Here is a 13,408-nt window from a genome sequence, read left to right as displayed (position 1 = left end):
AAGAGGACGTCGGGATAGAATGGTGCTGCTGTCGTGGCGATCTTCTTTCCGTTCTCCTTTGAGGGCGGAGGAACGGAAAGAACAACCTGCTTCTCCCTGGTTTCCTTCTTCCTCGCGATCTGTGTCCATTCTGTTGTCGGAGAAGTAGACAGTGGAGTTCTCCAAGTCAACGAGCCCTCGGCCCCCGACTTTCCGGAGACGATCTTTTTCCGGAGGGCTGGAGGTTGCGCTTCTCCGGCATTTTCGGAGTTCGTTGGAGGAGACTTCTTTTCCGGCGGATCCGCGATACGGTGTAGAATTCCTTCTTCATCCGCTACAGATGAGATTGTTCCGAAGCAGAATACGGATCCGGGACGCAGGGTGATCTTGCTGTAGAAGGTGACGGCCATTGAGCTAGCTTGGATCGTCGACACACCCCCTACCTGGCGCGCCAGCTGTCGGTGTTTTGGGTCCGACCGCACACCCGGGGTTGCCCCTCAAGGTGTTTTTAGGAGTAGGACGGTGTCGACAACTGTAGCAAAATGGTTCGTGCCGATTGCACGAGGAACAGTGGACAAGGTTTACAGGTTCGGGCCGCTTAGAGATGCGTAACACCCTACGTTCTGGTGAGTATGCTTGGTGAATGTGGTTACAAGAGAGCTCTCTGGATTGAGAATGCAGAGAGTTGATGTGGGTGGCTAAGTAATAGGATCGATCGTTCTGAAGGGGTGCCCCCTAGGCCTTATATACTCGACCGTGGGGCAATACATGTGGATATGATAACAACAAGTAGCTAAAAGATAGTGAACCTCTTGAGTTTATCCCTGCGTAACCCTTGCCGACTTATCCTCGCATGGCTCCGTTGCATGGGGGCTCCAGCGCGGGAAAGTCGGATCTCTGTTGTGGTCACTCGCTCGACGTCGTGGGTCGTCCGGGTTTACATCAATCCGGCCTTATGTCGATCTGCTCTGCTGGTTGTCTCTCCCCAGGCCCACGAAAGAATGACCTTATGATTTATTGGGCCCTTGGGCCTTTCGTGAGGTCTTTTACTCTTTAGTGGACCCGGGGGATATCTATCCCCCACAGTTCCTTAGAACAAATTTTTGATAATTCGAAGGTCCTACTTGCCACCATAAATTCTTATGCTTCAGCAACTTAAGCCTATGGAGAAGATATATTTTCATTATGGTAAAAAGCGAAACTGTTACAAGAGATTGAAAACGACAAAAAACACTTAAGCTTCCCATAATTGTTCCTTATTAAAAAGAAAATAATACTGAATGCGAAAAGATGCTGTCGAGGTAGGATTTTGTCAGTAAATATGCTTCGACTCTGGCACAGTACTATTGACTGTGCGAGCTTTGGACTCTTCTCTGAAGTCCCGTTGGAGGTGAGTGTGCTGACTCCCTTCTGGCTGCTGGCCTCGTTGCATTGGTGGTGGAGGTGGAGGCTGTTGCCAAGATGCCTGAGGTTGGCTTGCCGAAGCAACAGAAGCTGCAGGGTGGTTGCCTACATACTCTGGAATGTAAGGCGAATGGTACGAAGCAGTATGCATGACTTGCTTCGGCTGACTCTGTTGTGCTGCAGCTTCTGCTATCTCCTTTTGCTTCTGGATGGTAACATGGCACATCCTGGTGGTGTGGCCCTTGTCCTCACCACAGAATAGACAATAAATTTTCCTGGGCTGATCCCCAAACCTTCCTCCGAAGCCCCTGGCGCCTCTGCCCCTTGGAGCTGGCGGCCGGAAAGAGCTTTGCTGCTGCCCCGAAGCTTGCGAGGAATACTGTGGCCTCTGTTGTTGGCTTCCTCTGTCATCACTCTGAGTAGAGTTGTGAATTGACCTGACGTGCCTCGGGTGGATTCTTCCTCCGAAGCCCCTAGTCATTTCAGAGAACCTGTATGCTTCCTCCCTTCTTTGGCGGAAGTCATTGTCAGCTCGAATATACTCATCCATCTTCTGGAGCAGCTTCTCCAAAGTTTGAGGGGGTTTCCTGGCAAAATATTGGGCTGAAGGTCCCGGCCGAAGCCCCTTAATCATGGCCTCAATGACAATTTCATTGGGCACCATTGGTGCTTGTGCCCTCAGACGCAAGAACCTTCGAACATACGCCTGAAGGTATTCTTCGTGGTCCTGGGTGCACTGGAACAAAGCTTGAGCAGTGACCGGCTTCGTTTGAAATCCTTGGAAACTGGTTATCAGCATGTCCTTCAGCTTCTGCCACGAGGTGATTGTTCCTGGCCGAAGAGAGGAGTACCAGGTTTGTGCAACACTCTTGACAGCCATGACGAAAGACTTTGCCATGACTGCAGTATTGCCACCATACGAAGATATGGTTGCTTCATAACTCATCAAGAATTGCTTCGGGTCTGAATGTCCGTCGTACATGGGGAGCTGGGGTGGCTTGTAAGATTGGGGCCAAGGTGTAGCCTGTAGTTCTGTTGATAGAGGAGAGGTATCATCAAAAGCAAAATTTCCATGATGGAAATCTTCATACCAGTCGTCCTCGTTGTAGAAGCCCTCCTGATGAAGCTCTCTGTGCGGAGGCCTTCGGTTATGCTCATCTTGAGCAAGATGACGAACTTCTTCAGAGGCTTCGTCTATCTGCCTTTGCAGGTCAGCTAGACGAGCCATCTTTTCCTTCTTCCGTTGGACCTGCTGATGGAGCATCTCCAAGTTTTGGATTTCTTGATCCAAGTCGTCCTCCTGAGGCATTGGACTGGTGGCCTTATTCTTCTGGTTTCGAGCCTCCCTAAGAGAAAGAGCATCCTGATTGGGATCCAGTGGCTGCAGAGCGGCAGCCCCTATTGCTGAAGCTTTCTTCGGCGGCATGACGAAGGTTGATGCTTGCCGAAGGTGTTCAAAACTCAAAAAATGGAAGTGAGTTCACCGGAGGTGGGCGCCAATGTTGGGGACTTGTTCTCAAATGCTAAGAGTTAAGAACAAGGCAACATAAAAAGTGTTAAATATTAAAGTCCTTCATCCTTCAAGACATTATGTCCCTTCGGATATAATGAATTCCGGACGAAGGTTGTGAAGGAAAAAACCTTCGTAAGCACAATAAATGATAAGGAAGAATTCATATACGAAATATGAAAAATAATATAAACATTATCATCAACTTATTTTTATTTGCATTACCATATCCAGAATAACAAATTATAAATGTACCTTCGGTTTGACGGAAAATAAAGGTACAGGCGTGATGCAAAAAGCGAATGCCAAGTCAGCGTGAACAGTACGGGAATACTGTTCATCTATTTATAGGCAGGGGACGCAGCCCATGTAGAATTACATTCATGCCCTTTACATTTATCAATAACTCTATAGTAATTCAGGTCTAATTTGCCTTTTCATCTTTAAGTCGGTTCCCCTTCTCTGTTGTCATGCCGAAGCTTTTCTGCGCACAGCTTCGTGATCACCTTATCCTTCGTCATAATCACCTTTCGTCTCGCTCAGGCTTCGTCCTGACCATGCTCTTGTATACTCATGACTCGATTCCGAAGATACCTGTTCACATATTTCACTTGGAAAACATTGTCAAATCACGTTTTTTAGGACCTTCGGAAGCCGAAGGCCCCCAACAATGTCAGCGTTTTTAGAAGCAACATCTGAGTCAATTTGAGTCGCGTCGGCCGTTTTGGAAATAACGGCCGAGTGATGACATGGCACGCTAGCTTTTTTAGAAGTAACGGCTAAGTGATGACTGGGCACTTTTTGGAAACGACATCTGGCCCGGGAAAACCCCATATGTACTGTACTGTCGCGCGCCTCCACGCTCCGTGCCCTAGTTTTTGCTTAGCTTTTTGCATCCAGGCTTTCTCTGCTTTCCTGCAATATCGCTTCTGCTCCGTTCGCCAACGAGGTTGAAATGGCGCCCAAGCGGAAAGCTTCGAGTTCGTTCGTCGCAATCATTCCCCCCATTGATCCCAACAGTCAGTTGCCATTCGCAGGTAACCATATGTCTGTTGTCTCTGAATCCGACCTTCTTCATCTCGTTTCCATCGGGGTTCTTCCTCCGAAGGAGCTCTGCTCATGGCGGATTTGCCGTGGGGTCACTGTTCCGACATAAGACACCCACGAATCCGTCATTTACGTTCCTTTTCTTATCCGCGGACTTGCTCTGCCCATTTCTCCTTTCTTCCACGGTCTCCTTGATTTCTATCGCCTGAATCTGACCCATCTGAATCCCAATTCCATTCTGCAAGTTTCTGTTTTTGTTCATTTATGCGAAGCCTTTCTTGGAGTTTTGCCCCACTTTGGCCTTTGGAAGTATCTGTACCACTGTCGGTCTGGGATGGTCGGGGGGCATCACCAGCTGGTGGGGGGCGCGAGCTTGGAGATGCGCCGCGAAAGGAAGACTGATTACCTCGACATCCCCCTCAAGGACAGCATCAAGGGATGGCGCCTGGAATGGTTCATCATAGAGAATCATGGGAATTCCCTCCCCCCACGGTCAGGGAGACAGTCGGATGTTCGCACTCCGAGCTGGACCGAGTCCCCCACGAACCAGGAAGTGGCTGAAGTAGGGGTTTTGTTAGCAGAAGTTGGATTGCTGAAAGAAAGGGGTCTGACTGTGGAAGCTATGGTCGCTGACTTTGTTTTCAAGAACATTCAACCACTGAAAGACAGAGCATACCCGACTTATCTGTACCGAGGCTTGGCTGACTCAACCTGTGTAACCAACAGAAGAATTACGGCTGTGGACTTGGTGAGCCGGCTTGAGATGATACTCGGAGGCAAGGTATCGAACATCGGCGCCCCTGTTGCATACTCGGCCTGGAATTTGCCTCCTTCCTAGGCTTTTAATAGTTTCGTGTCAAATCCTCCTGCTGGTGATAGCGGTTTGGGTCTTAGAGTGCGACCCTCTCCCGAAGAAGTTAGTACTTTGGTTGCCTCGCTCGGAGAAATTCCTGACGACGAGAGGCAGGTTCATTTTGAGGTGCCTTTGAATCCAAGTGATGCAGAGATAAGTGCCATGCTTGATATATTAGCCGAGGATTCTTCTGATGCCGCTCCTGCTGAAACATTGGTAGTGGCACCCATCCCTGAGGCTGACAAAGCTTTAGACGCTTAGAAGTCTGTCAATGTTCATCCAAAACGCTCTCGCCGAGCTGATCAAGCCTCTTTTCCTGCTGAGGGGGAGAAAAAGAAGAAGAGACGTCTTCGTCGCGTGTCTAGCTTGGATCAGGGTGCTGGTCCTTCTGCTCCTGTTGCTGAGGAAGTGCCAGTGCCTGAATTTACTGAAGCTGATCCCAATGGGTGTGACCCGTCTGACGCTGACCCCAATGGGTGTGTTGTCCATGTTGTTGATGAGGATGATGAAGAAGAGGACGAAATCCCTCTAATTCAGAAGAACAGCCGGCGTTACATAGCTAGTGGGGAAAGTAGTGGTGTTCCTTCTCCTGCCTTGTCTGCCCTCATTGGTCTGCAAGAATTATCTCTGGCGAACTTTGATCAAACTCTTGAAGACATGGTTCCAGAAGATCTGTTGTCAGAACCGGCAGATGGTGGAGCGATGGATGTTTGTGCTGATGTGCTCGACGCCGGGTTGGGGTCATCTCGGGCAGCGTCCCGCGCCTCATCGACCTTGGAGCGCGGTCTTGAGGGTCAGGAAGCTGGTTTGGATTGCCCTGCTCCCATGGAAGTGACTGAGGGACCTTCAGCCTTAGAGGTGGCTGCTGCAGAGAACTCGGCCCTCAAGGATGGTGCTGGCGCTTACCCAGCTCCCGAGGGTGTTGCCGGAGATGATCCGGCTCGGATGGGTGGTGCAAGCTGTGACCCAGCCCTCGAGGGTGTCCGATTGGGTTCTCCCTCCCATACTTCCATGAATGTTCACGTAGGGTCTTCTCCTCCACACTCTGGTTGCATGGCGATAGCTCCAGCCTTGGATCAAGGAGTCGCTTTAGAGGCCAGCGCACCTGATGACAGAGTTCTGGCTTCTGCTGATGACACTGAATTGGTTGTTGTTGATTCGTTGCGAGTTGTTCCGGTTGGTGACCCTTCGCCGAGCCATCAATTGACCTCTCACGACTTGGGGGTTCCCTCCTTCTTTGTAATATCCCAAAAAAATGTTGTCTAAAAGTTGATCTTCGGTGCGTGGATGTGGGAAAGGGTTGTGATCCGTTGGATGCAAAGGCAAAAGTCATCTGGGGCGTCGGTTCTTTTCTCCCACAAAACCCTAGGGGGGGCCACCCCTTTTCCCTCCACCCCCCCTCTCTTGGCCGCCACCCTCCCCCATTTTTCCCTTGGTTGGGCGTCCCCTCTTCTCCCATGGCAGCCGCCCACCATTTCTTCCTCCTCCATAGATCTTCCCCTCCCTCACGCAGCAAGGATCGAGAAGAGGAGGAGCAAGATGGATTGAAGAGGAAGAGAGGATCAAGGAGATGTTCTACCCCCCCCCCCATCTATTGTAGATTTTCTTGGGGAAACTCTAGGTAAGGATGGGATCCTTGTTCCTCCATATAATTATGTGTTTTTGGAGGTTGTGGATCATGTGGATTGAAGAATTAGAGGTTGGATTAGATGTGGGGTTAGGTTTTGATCTCGAATTTAATTTCTGCAGAATGGCAGATTCAACAGTTTCTGTTCATGCCAGTTTTCCGTGGTCTTAGTGGCCTCAAAAAAATAAAAAGTTTATATATGAGTCGTAGATAAGTTGTAGATCTTTCCGTGGCCGCGAAGAACATCTCAATCGGACATCAGAACAGAAAGTTATGGCAGTTTCATTATAGCAGTTTTTCAGTCTCATAATTCTGTGCAGAATCTGTTCTCTTAAGAGTTAGGCAATTTTATCAACAGAATTAAACTGTGAGTTGGTAAAAGAAGTTGTAGATAATTTCATAAGCTTTCCAGATTGTTAAAGAGTGCATTCATATGATTTGTGAAACTCCAGTTATGTTTGTTTTACTGTGGCTGTTCCTGTTAACCTGACAAAAATGAGTGGGTCTGTTCACTGGTGGGTTTCATCTAGTAAATGGTCGAATTGGCTCTTCCAACTATGGAGACTTTTGTAGAGGGATAAAAGTTCTTACTTCCAGCAGAATTTCATAATTTTTGGTTCAGTAGTTTGGGAGATATCGAATTTTAAAGTTAACCATACTGCTGTCTAAAACAGATTCAGTCAGTTATCTTGTCAGATGTTTTAGAACTTGTAGATGGCAGAATTTAATTATCTATTGAATACTGAAGTTGTAGAGTATTTTATGTAGATACTCCTAGAGTATTTGTTTGATATCACCGCTGTTTTAATTTTAAAGATACAAAATTAACAAACAGTGTTGCTGCTGTGTGGCATGTGGTTCAGGGTGGGAGTCTTTCCACTGGGTCTTGGTTTCAAGTGTAGGGGTGTTTTGTTGATTGATGGCAAATGTTTGTGAAATATTTGTACTAAGTTTTATGCCCGCTAGCAGGTGGCTACACTCCAGATCATGCCTAGTACATTTCTTCTTCTTCGATGAAGGTACTTGATTCATGTTGGGAATGAGGGAAGTAGCAGCACGTCCACCTTCACTCTCATAATAACGCTGCCCAGGCACAACCATGATTTAATTAGAAACTTCTTGTCAAAGGATGTTTGTCTTTAACTAGTCATGCACACTAGTTAATTCAATTCATGTCGTTATGGTTATCTTCCCATTGCTAGCCGATTATTAATGTCTAGTATGTTTTCTTATCATGATATCTGCTTATACTCTGTTGCTTCCACGTTTATGCAAATTTTCAAAGGAGATGCTGTCAAAATTTTATATATGAATGTTAGTTGTGTAGTTTAGTAGCATTTCAGGATGTTTGGGGATCCTGGGGTGTTACAGTTGGTATCAAAGCATAGGCTTTAGATTCTTGGCAATTTGAAGATAAATTTGACACACTCGCACATATAGGAAGGGTATGGGTTTAAATATCTTTGATATATGTTAGTGTCTTTGAAGTGCAGATGACAATAACCTCACCCCTCCCTATTCCTTTACGGTTATGTGGTAAGTTGTTTATGGCTTAATGCTTGATATAATTTATTTCTGAAATTTTGATATTGTTTTATTAATGCGATAGATATCGCTGGTCATTTGTGAGAATGAAGTTGTTATTATGCTTGTGATATACAAGTATGCCTATGTTGTTTTCACCATGTTTTTCATGGTTGAGTTTTATTACAATAATATTGTTATATATGCTTGATTGTGGATGTTTCTAAGAGGAGTGTGAATTGCATGTTTTGGGGTACAAGGTAATCATCAATTTGAATTTAAGTTGTTGAGCGGTTGGTGGATAGCTCCAACTATCATTGCAAAGAATGATTGTTTATGTTGAGAAACCAGTTCTGAAAGAAATGAATATTGGTACTTTATATGGATTTTTGGGGGAAGTCTTTTCATAGCCAGAATGGCTTACATGTCTTTCTTCTATTGTGTGTTTTAGTTGCCACAAAGCCTAGATGTGGTTTAAAGTGGTTGCCTGTTAGTCATACTAATTGTAGAATAAATCTTTGATTCTCTTGATCCATTGATTATGTATTGATACATTGAGGATCTGATGGTTCCCTTTTCGATGCATGCTTGTGGAGCCATTTTTTTTAGACCACCTATCTATTGGTTTGAAGGAAGTCATTGCCTAGCCTAGAGTTGGTTGGGTGTGGCTAGTCACCTACTCCTAGATGATGTGGTTTTTACATCAGCTTAATATGTTTGTCAAATGTGTGAAGGATTAGGGGTTATTATTGACTTTGTATGTCTGGTACTTTGAGTGCATCGTATGATAGAATGAAATGTAAGTTTATGAACTACAGTAGATGAAAACTTATATTATGTGTAGGTTAACCTCACTGGTTTGGATATTTTTCTTAGTTGAGTTGTTATTGGTTAACCAAGTATTGTGTTATTGTGCTGTCAGTGCTCTTTGTGAAGCTTTTGGCATTTCTTCGATGACCTATGCCGCGCAGAATGTTATTCGCTTCTTGTTGGCTTTATTGCTCCATTAGTTCTGTAGATTTTCTCCCTTTTGTGGGGTGCAAAGAATGTTAGATTACATGATTATCTTTTCATGATGGCAAGAATAAGGTTTAGGAAGATTAGGAGTTTTGTTTCAATAGAACTACTTGTTTCGTGGTGCTTTGAGGTGAGGTGTTTGATCTTCTTATACATTCGTCGGGTGTGGATGTTTCACCATTTAATTAAAATTAATTATTGAAGTTGGTAAGGGTTGTGCTTAGTGCATATTACCCCTTCATAAAAGAGTGTTGTCTTAAGACATTGATGTTGATGTATAGTTGCGTCCCAATTTGATGGTGTGAAATTGTAGTGTTGATTGCATCTATGACTTGCTTTGAGCTTCATTGCATGTTGTTTCATGCTTGATGTCAGGTTGTGTAGTTTCCTTAGACAATTAGTCCAAGGTAGAAGTTCTTGTGTTAATTAAGACCAATAATGGACCCATGTTTTGAATGGTGGTGCTATATGGGGTACCTTGGGTGTTTTGCTTGGAGTGGCCGAATTCGAGGACGAATTCTTTTTAAGGGGGGTAGAGTGTAATATCCCAAAAAAATGTTGTCTAAAAGTTGATCTTCGGTGCGTGGATGTGGGAAAGGGTTGTGATCCGTTGGATGCAAAGGCAAAAGTCATCTGGGGCGTCGGTTCTTTTCTCCCACAAAACCCTAGGGGGGCCACCCCTTTTCCCTCCACCCCCCCTCTCTTGGCCGCCACCCTCCCCCATTTTTCCCTTGGTTGGGCGTCCCCTCTTCTCCCATGGCAGCCGCCCACCATTTCTTCCTCCTCCATAGATCTTCCCCTCCCTCACGCAGCAAGGATCGAGAAGAGGAGGAGCAAGATGGATTGAAGAGGAAGAGAGGATCAAGGAGATGTTCTACCCCCCCCATCTATTGTAGATTTTCTTGGGGAAACTCTAGGTAAGGATGGGATCCTTGTTCCTCCATATAATTATGTGTTTTTAGAGGTTGTGGATCATGTGGATTGAAGAATTAGAGGTTGGATTAGATGTGGGGTTAGGTTTTGATCTCGAATTTAATTTCTGCAGAATGGCAGATTCGACAGTTTCTGTTCATGCCAGTTTTCCGTGGTCTTAGTGGCCTCAAAAAAATAAAAAGTTTATATATGAGTCGTAGATAAGTTGTAGATCTTTCCGTGGCCGCGAAGAACATCTCAATCGGACATCAGAACAGAAAGTTATGGCAGTTTCATTATAGCAGTTTTTCAGTCTCATAATTCTGTGCAGAATCTGTTCTCTTAAGAGTTAGGCAATTTTATCAACAGAATTAAACTGTGAGTTGGTAAAAGAAGTTGTAGATAATTTCATAAGCTTTCCAGATTGTTAAAGAGTGCATTCATATGATTTGTGAAACTCCAGTTATGTTTGTTTTACTGTGGCTGTTCCTGTTAACCTGACAAAAATGAGTGGGTCTGTTCACTGGTGGGTTTCATCTAGTAAATGGTCGAATTGGCTCTTCCAACTATGGAGACTTTTGTAGAGGGATAAAAGTTCTTACTTCCAGCAGAATTTCATAATTTTTGGTTCAGTAGTTTGGGAGATATCGAATTTTAAAGTTAACCATACTGCTGTCTAAAACAGATTCAGTCAGTTATCTTGTCAGATGTTTTAGAACTTGTAGATGGCAGAATTTAATTATCTATTGAATACTGAAGTTGTAGAGTATTTTATGTAGATACTCCTAGAGTATTTGTTTGATATCACCGCTGTTTTAATTTTAAAGATACAAAATTAACAAACAGTGTTGCTGCTGTGTGGCATGTGGTTCAGGGTGGGAGTCTTTCCACTGGGTCTTGGTTTCAAGTGTAGGGGTGTTTTGTTGATTGATGGCAAATGTTTGTGAAATATTTGTACTAAGTTTTATGCCCGCTAGCAGGTGGCTACACTCCAGATCATGCCTAGTACATTTCTTCTTCTTCGATGAAGGTACTTGATTCATGTTGGGAATGAGGGGAGTAGCAGCACGTCCACCTTCACTCTCATAATAACGCTGCCCAGGCACAGCCATGATTTAATTAGAAACTTCTTGTCAAAGGATGTTTGTCTTTAACTAGTCATGCACACTAGTTAATTCAATTCATGTCGTTATGGTTATCTTCCTATTGCTAGCCGATTATTAATGTCTAGTATGTTTTCTTATCATGATATCTGCTTATACTCTGTTGCTTCCACGTTTATGCAAATTTTCAAAGGAGATGCTGTCAAAATTTTATATATGAATGTTAGTTGTGTAGTTTAGTAGCATTTCAGGATGTTTGGGGATCCTGGGGTGTTACATTCTTCTCCAACCTCCAGGTATTTTGGTTTCTTTTGGCCTGACTTTACCTTGGCGGATAGTTGTTCTCATGCTTGTCTGCTTTTAATGCCAGGCGTTGGTCGATGAGATGTCTAGTCGGCTGAAGTTGCAAGGTGCCTCTGTCCCAGAAGGAGCTTTGTCCCTGGCGCGTTGGAACCCAGTGCTGCTTCAGCGGCGTGTATCTGATTTAGAGGCGGCAAATGTCGGTCAGTGCTTCTTCTGCTTCTTTTTGGCTACCTGATTTAAACTGCTTTTTATTTTGACACCTTTGCTTGACTGTTTCTTGACAGATATTGCTCGGCGGTACTCTGATCTTGAAGAAAAACATTCTCAAGGTCAAGCTGAACTGGCCCGGCGGTGCTCTGACCTTGAAGAAAAGTATTCTCAAGGTCAGACTGAACTGGCCCGGGTTTCTGCTTCTCTGAATGATGCTAACACGCTGAACTCTACTCTCCGCGCTCAGCTCGACTCTGAAAAGGTGACATGTGAATCCGGGCTTTGTTTTGCTGTGTTTTTATTGCTTGCTTGACGTTTGAAGAAGCTGATTCTTGTTTGCAGGAAGAAAAACGTGCCCTCGTTACTTCTCGTGACAATCTTGACAGGCTATACCGTGACTCCAGCAACTCGTTGACCATCTTGGAGAGGAGTCATCGCTTCACCAGGGAGGAGTTAGACAATCATCGTTATAAGCTGCAAGAATCCTTGGATGATGAGATTCGCCTCAGGCAGTTGGTGTCGACCAAAGATGATGTCATCAAGGATCTGCGTGCTTCCAAGAAATCCGTCGCTCAGGAGCTAGAAAACGCTCGGTTGGCTGTCAAGGTTGCTGAAGAAACTTCTGCTACCCTGAGGGCCCAGCGCGATAAAGCTATGGATAAAACTATTCACGCGGGACGGATCTTGATGAGGAGACCTGGCGTGGTTGTTCCTGATGACATAGTGGCTGACGTGAATGTTGCTCCTGATTCCTCAAGTCGCCCCTCTTCGTCGGTTGCTCCTGAGAAAAACATTGCCAAATAGAAAAACATTGCATGCTCTGAACGCATGGTTAATGTGCTTGGATGTTTTGTTAGAGGACACTTTTTAGTACTGAATGCTACTATTGCTTTTCCATTGTTTAGAATTCAACAGTATCTACATTTGTAGAAGTAAAATGCAGTGTGATGGTTTTTGAAATTTCATCAAGGGGCACAGAAGTTGCCCTAAGATGGGTGATTGCGAATGTGCCAAACGTGCAGTGCCCATTTAAATTAGCGTCAATTTAAACCGACTACTCCGCTAGTAGGGCGTAGTGGTCACCCCGAGTTTAGATAAGCGTGATCATGTCGCACCGTCTTAAGTCATTGCCGACTTAAGTCGATTGCTCCGTTAGTAGGGCATAGTGGTCAACCCGAGCTAAGTATGCGTGAGCATGTCGCACCGTCTTAAGTCATTGCCGACTTAAGCCGATTGCTCCGTTAGTAGGGCATAGTGGTCACCCCGAGTTAAGTATGCGTGAGCATGTCACACCGTCTTAAGTCATTGCCGACTTAAGCCGATTGCTCCGTTAGTAGGGCATAGCGGTCACCCCGAGTTAAGTATACGTGAGCATGTCGCACCGTCTTAAGGCATTGCCGACTTAAGTCGATTGCTCCGTTAGTAGGGCATAGTGGTCACCCCGAGTTAAGTATACGTGAGCATGTCGCACTGTCTTAAGTCATTGCCGACTTAAGCCGATTGCTCCGTTAGTAGGGCATAGTGGTCACCCCGAGTTAAGTAAGCGTGCTAATTGACAGTGAACAATCTGAGTGCCTTTGAAACCTTTTTATTGATGATATTTTTCTCAATTTACAGAATACATCATCGTCCCAATAGCTTCTAAGATGTAGCTAGGGGTAAAACTTCCTGAGATGTTCTATGTTCCATGAGTTCCCAATTTCTGTTCCGTCCATCTGAGTGAGGCGATATGATCCCGGCCGAGTGACTTCTGCTACTGTGAATGGTCCTTCCCATAGAGGTGACAATTTATGTCGTCCCTCCCTCGTTAGAATTTGGCAGAGGACGAGATCTCCCACTGCAAAGAATCGATGTTGTATGGCCTTATCATGATAGTGCCTCAGAGTTTGCTGGTATCGTGCTGATTGAATCACCGCATT

The 13,408-nt window shown here is 45.1% G+C and overlaps 1 protein-coding gene across 1 annotated transcript; it reads left to right on the top strand.

Moving 5' to 3' along the window:
• Positions 1-6,199: 6,199 nt before the first annotated feature.
• LOC100217042 (uncharacterized) lies at positions 6,200-12,385 on the top strand. The gene is made up of 8 exons (NM_001143414.1): positions 6,200-6,414; positions 7,390-7,439; positions 7,914-7,956; positions 10,854-10,903; positions 11,220-11,272; positions 11,347-11,479; positions 11,564-11,751; positions 11,832-12,385. Exons 1-8 carry the CDS (start codon positions 6,251-6,253, stop codon positions 12,291-12,293), a joined length of 1,143 nt encoding a protein of 380 aa, NP_001136886.1. The 5' UTR covers positions 6,200-6,250; the 3' UTR covers positions 12,294-12,385.
• Positions 12,386-13,408: the final 1,023 nt, after the last annotated feature.

The sequence above is a fragment of the Zea mays genome, chromosome 1 (assembly GCF_902167145.1).
Source record: "Zea mays cultivar B73 chromosome 1, Zm-B73-REFERENCE-NAM-5.0, whole genome shotgun sequence".
NCBI classification, from domain to species: Eukaryota; Viridiplantae; Streptophyta; class Magnoliopsida; order Poales; family Poaceae; genus Zea; species Zea mays.
This window is presented reverse-complemented; position numbering and strand designations above follow the sequence as displayed.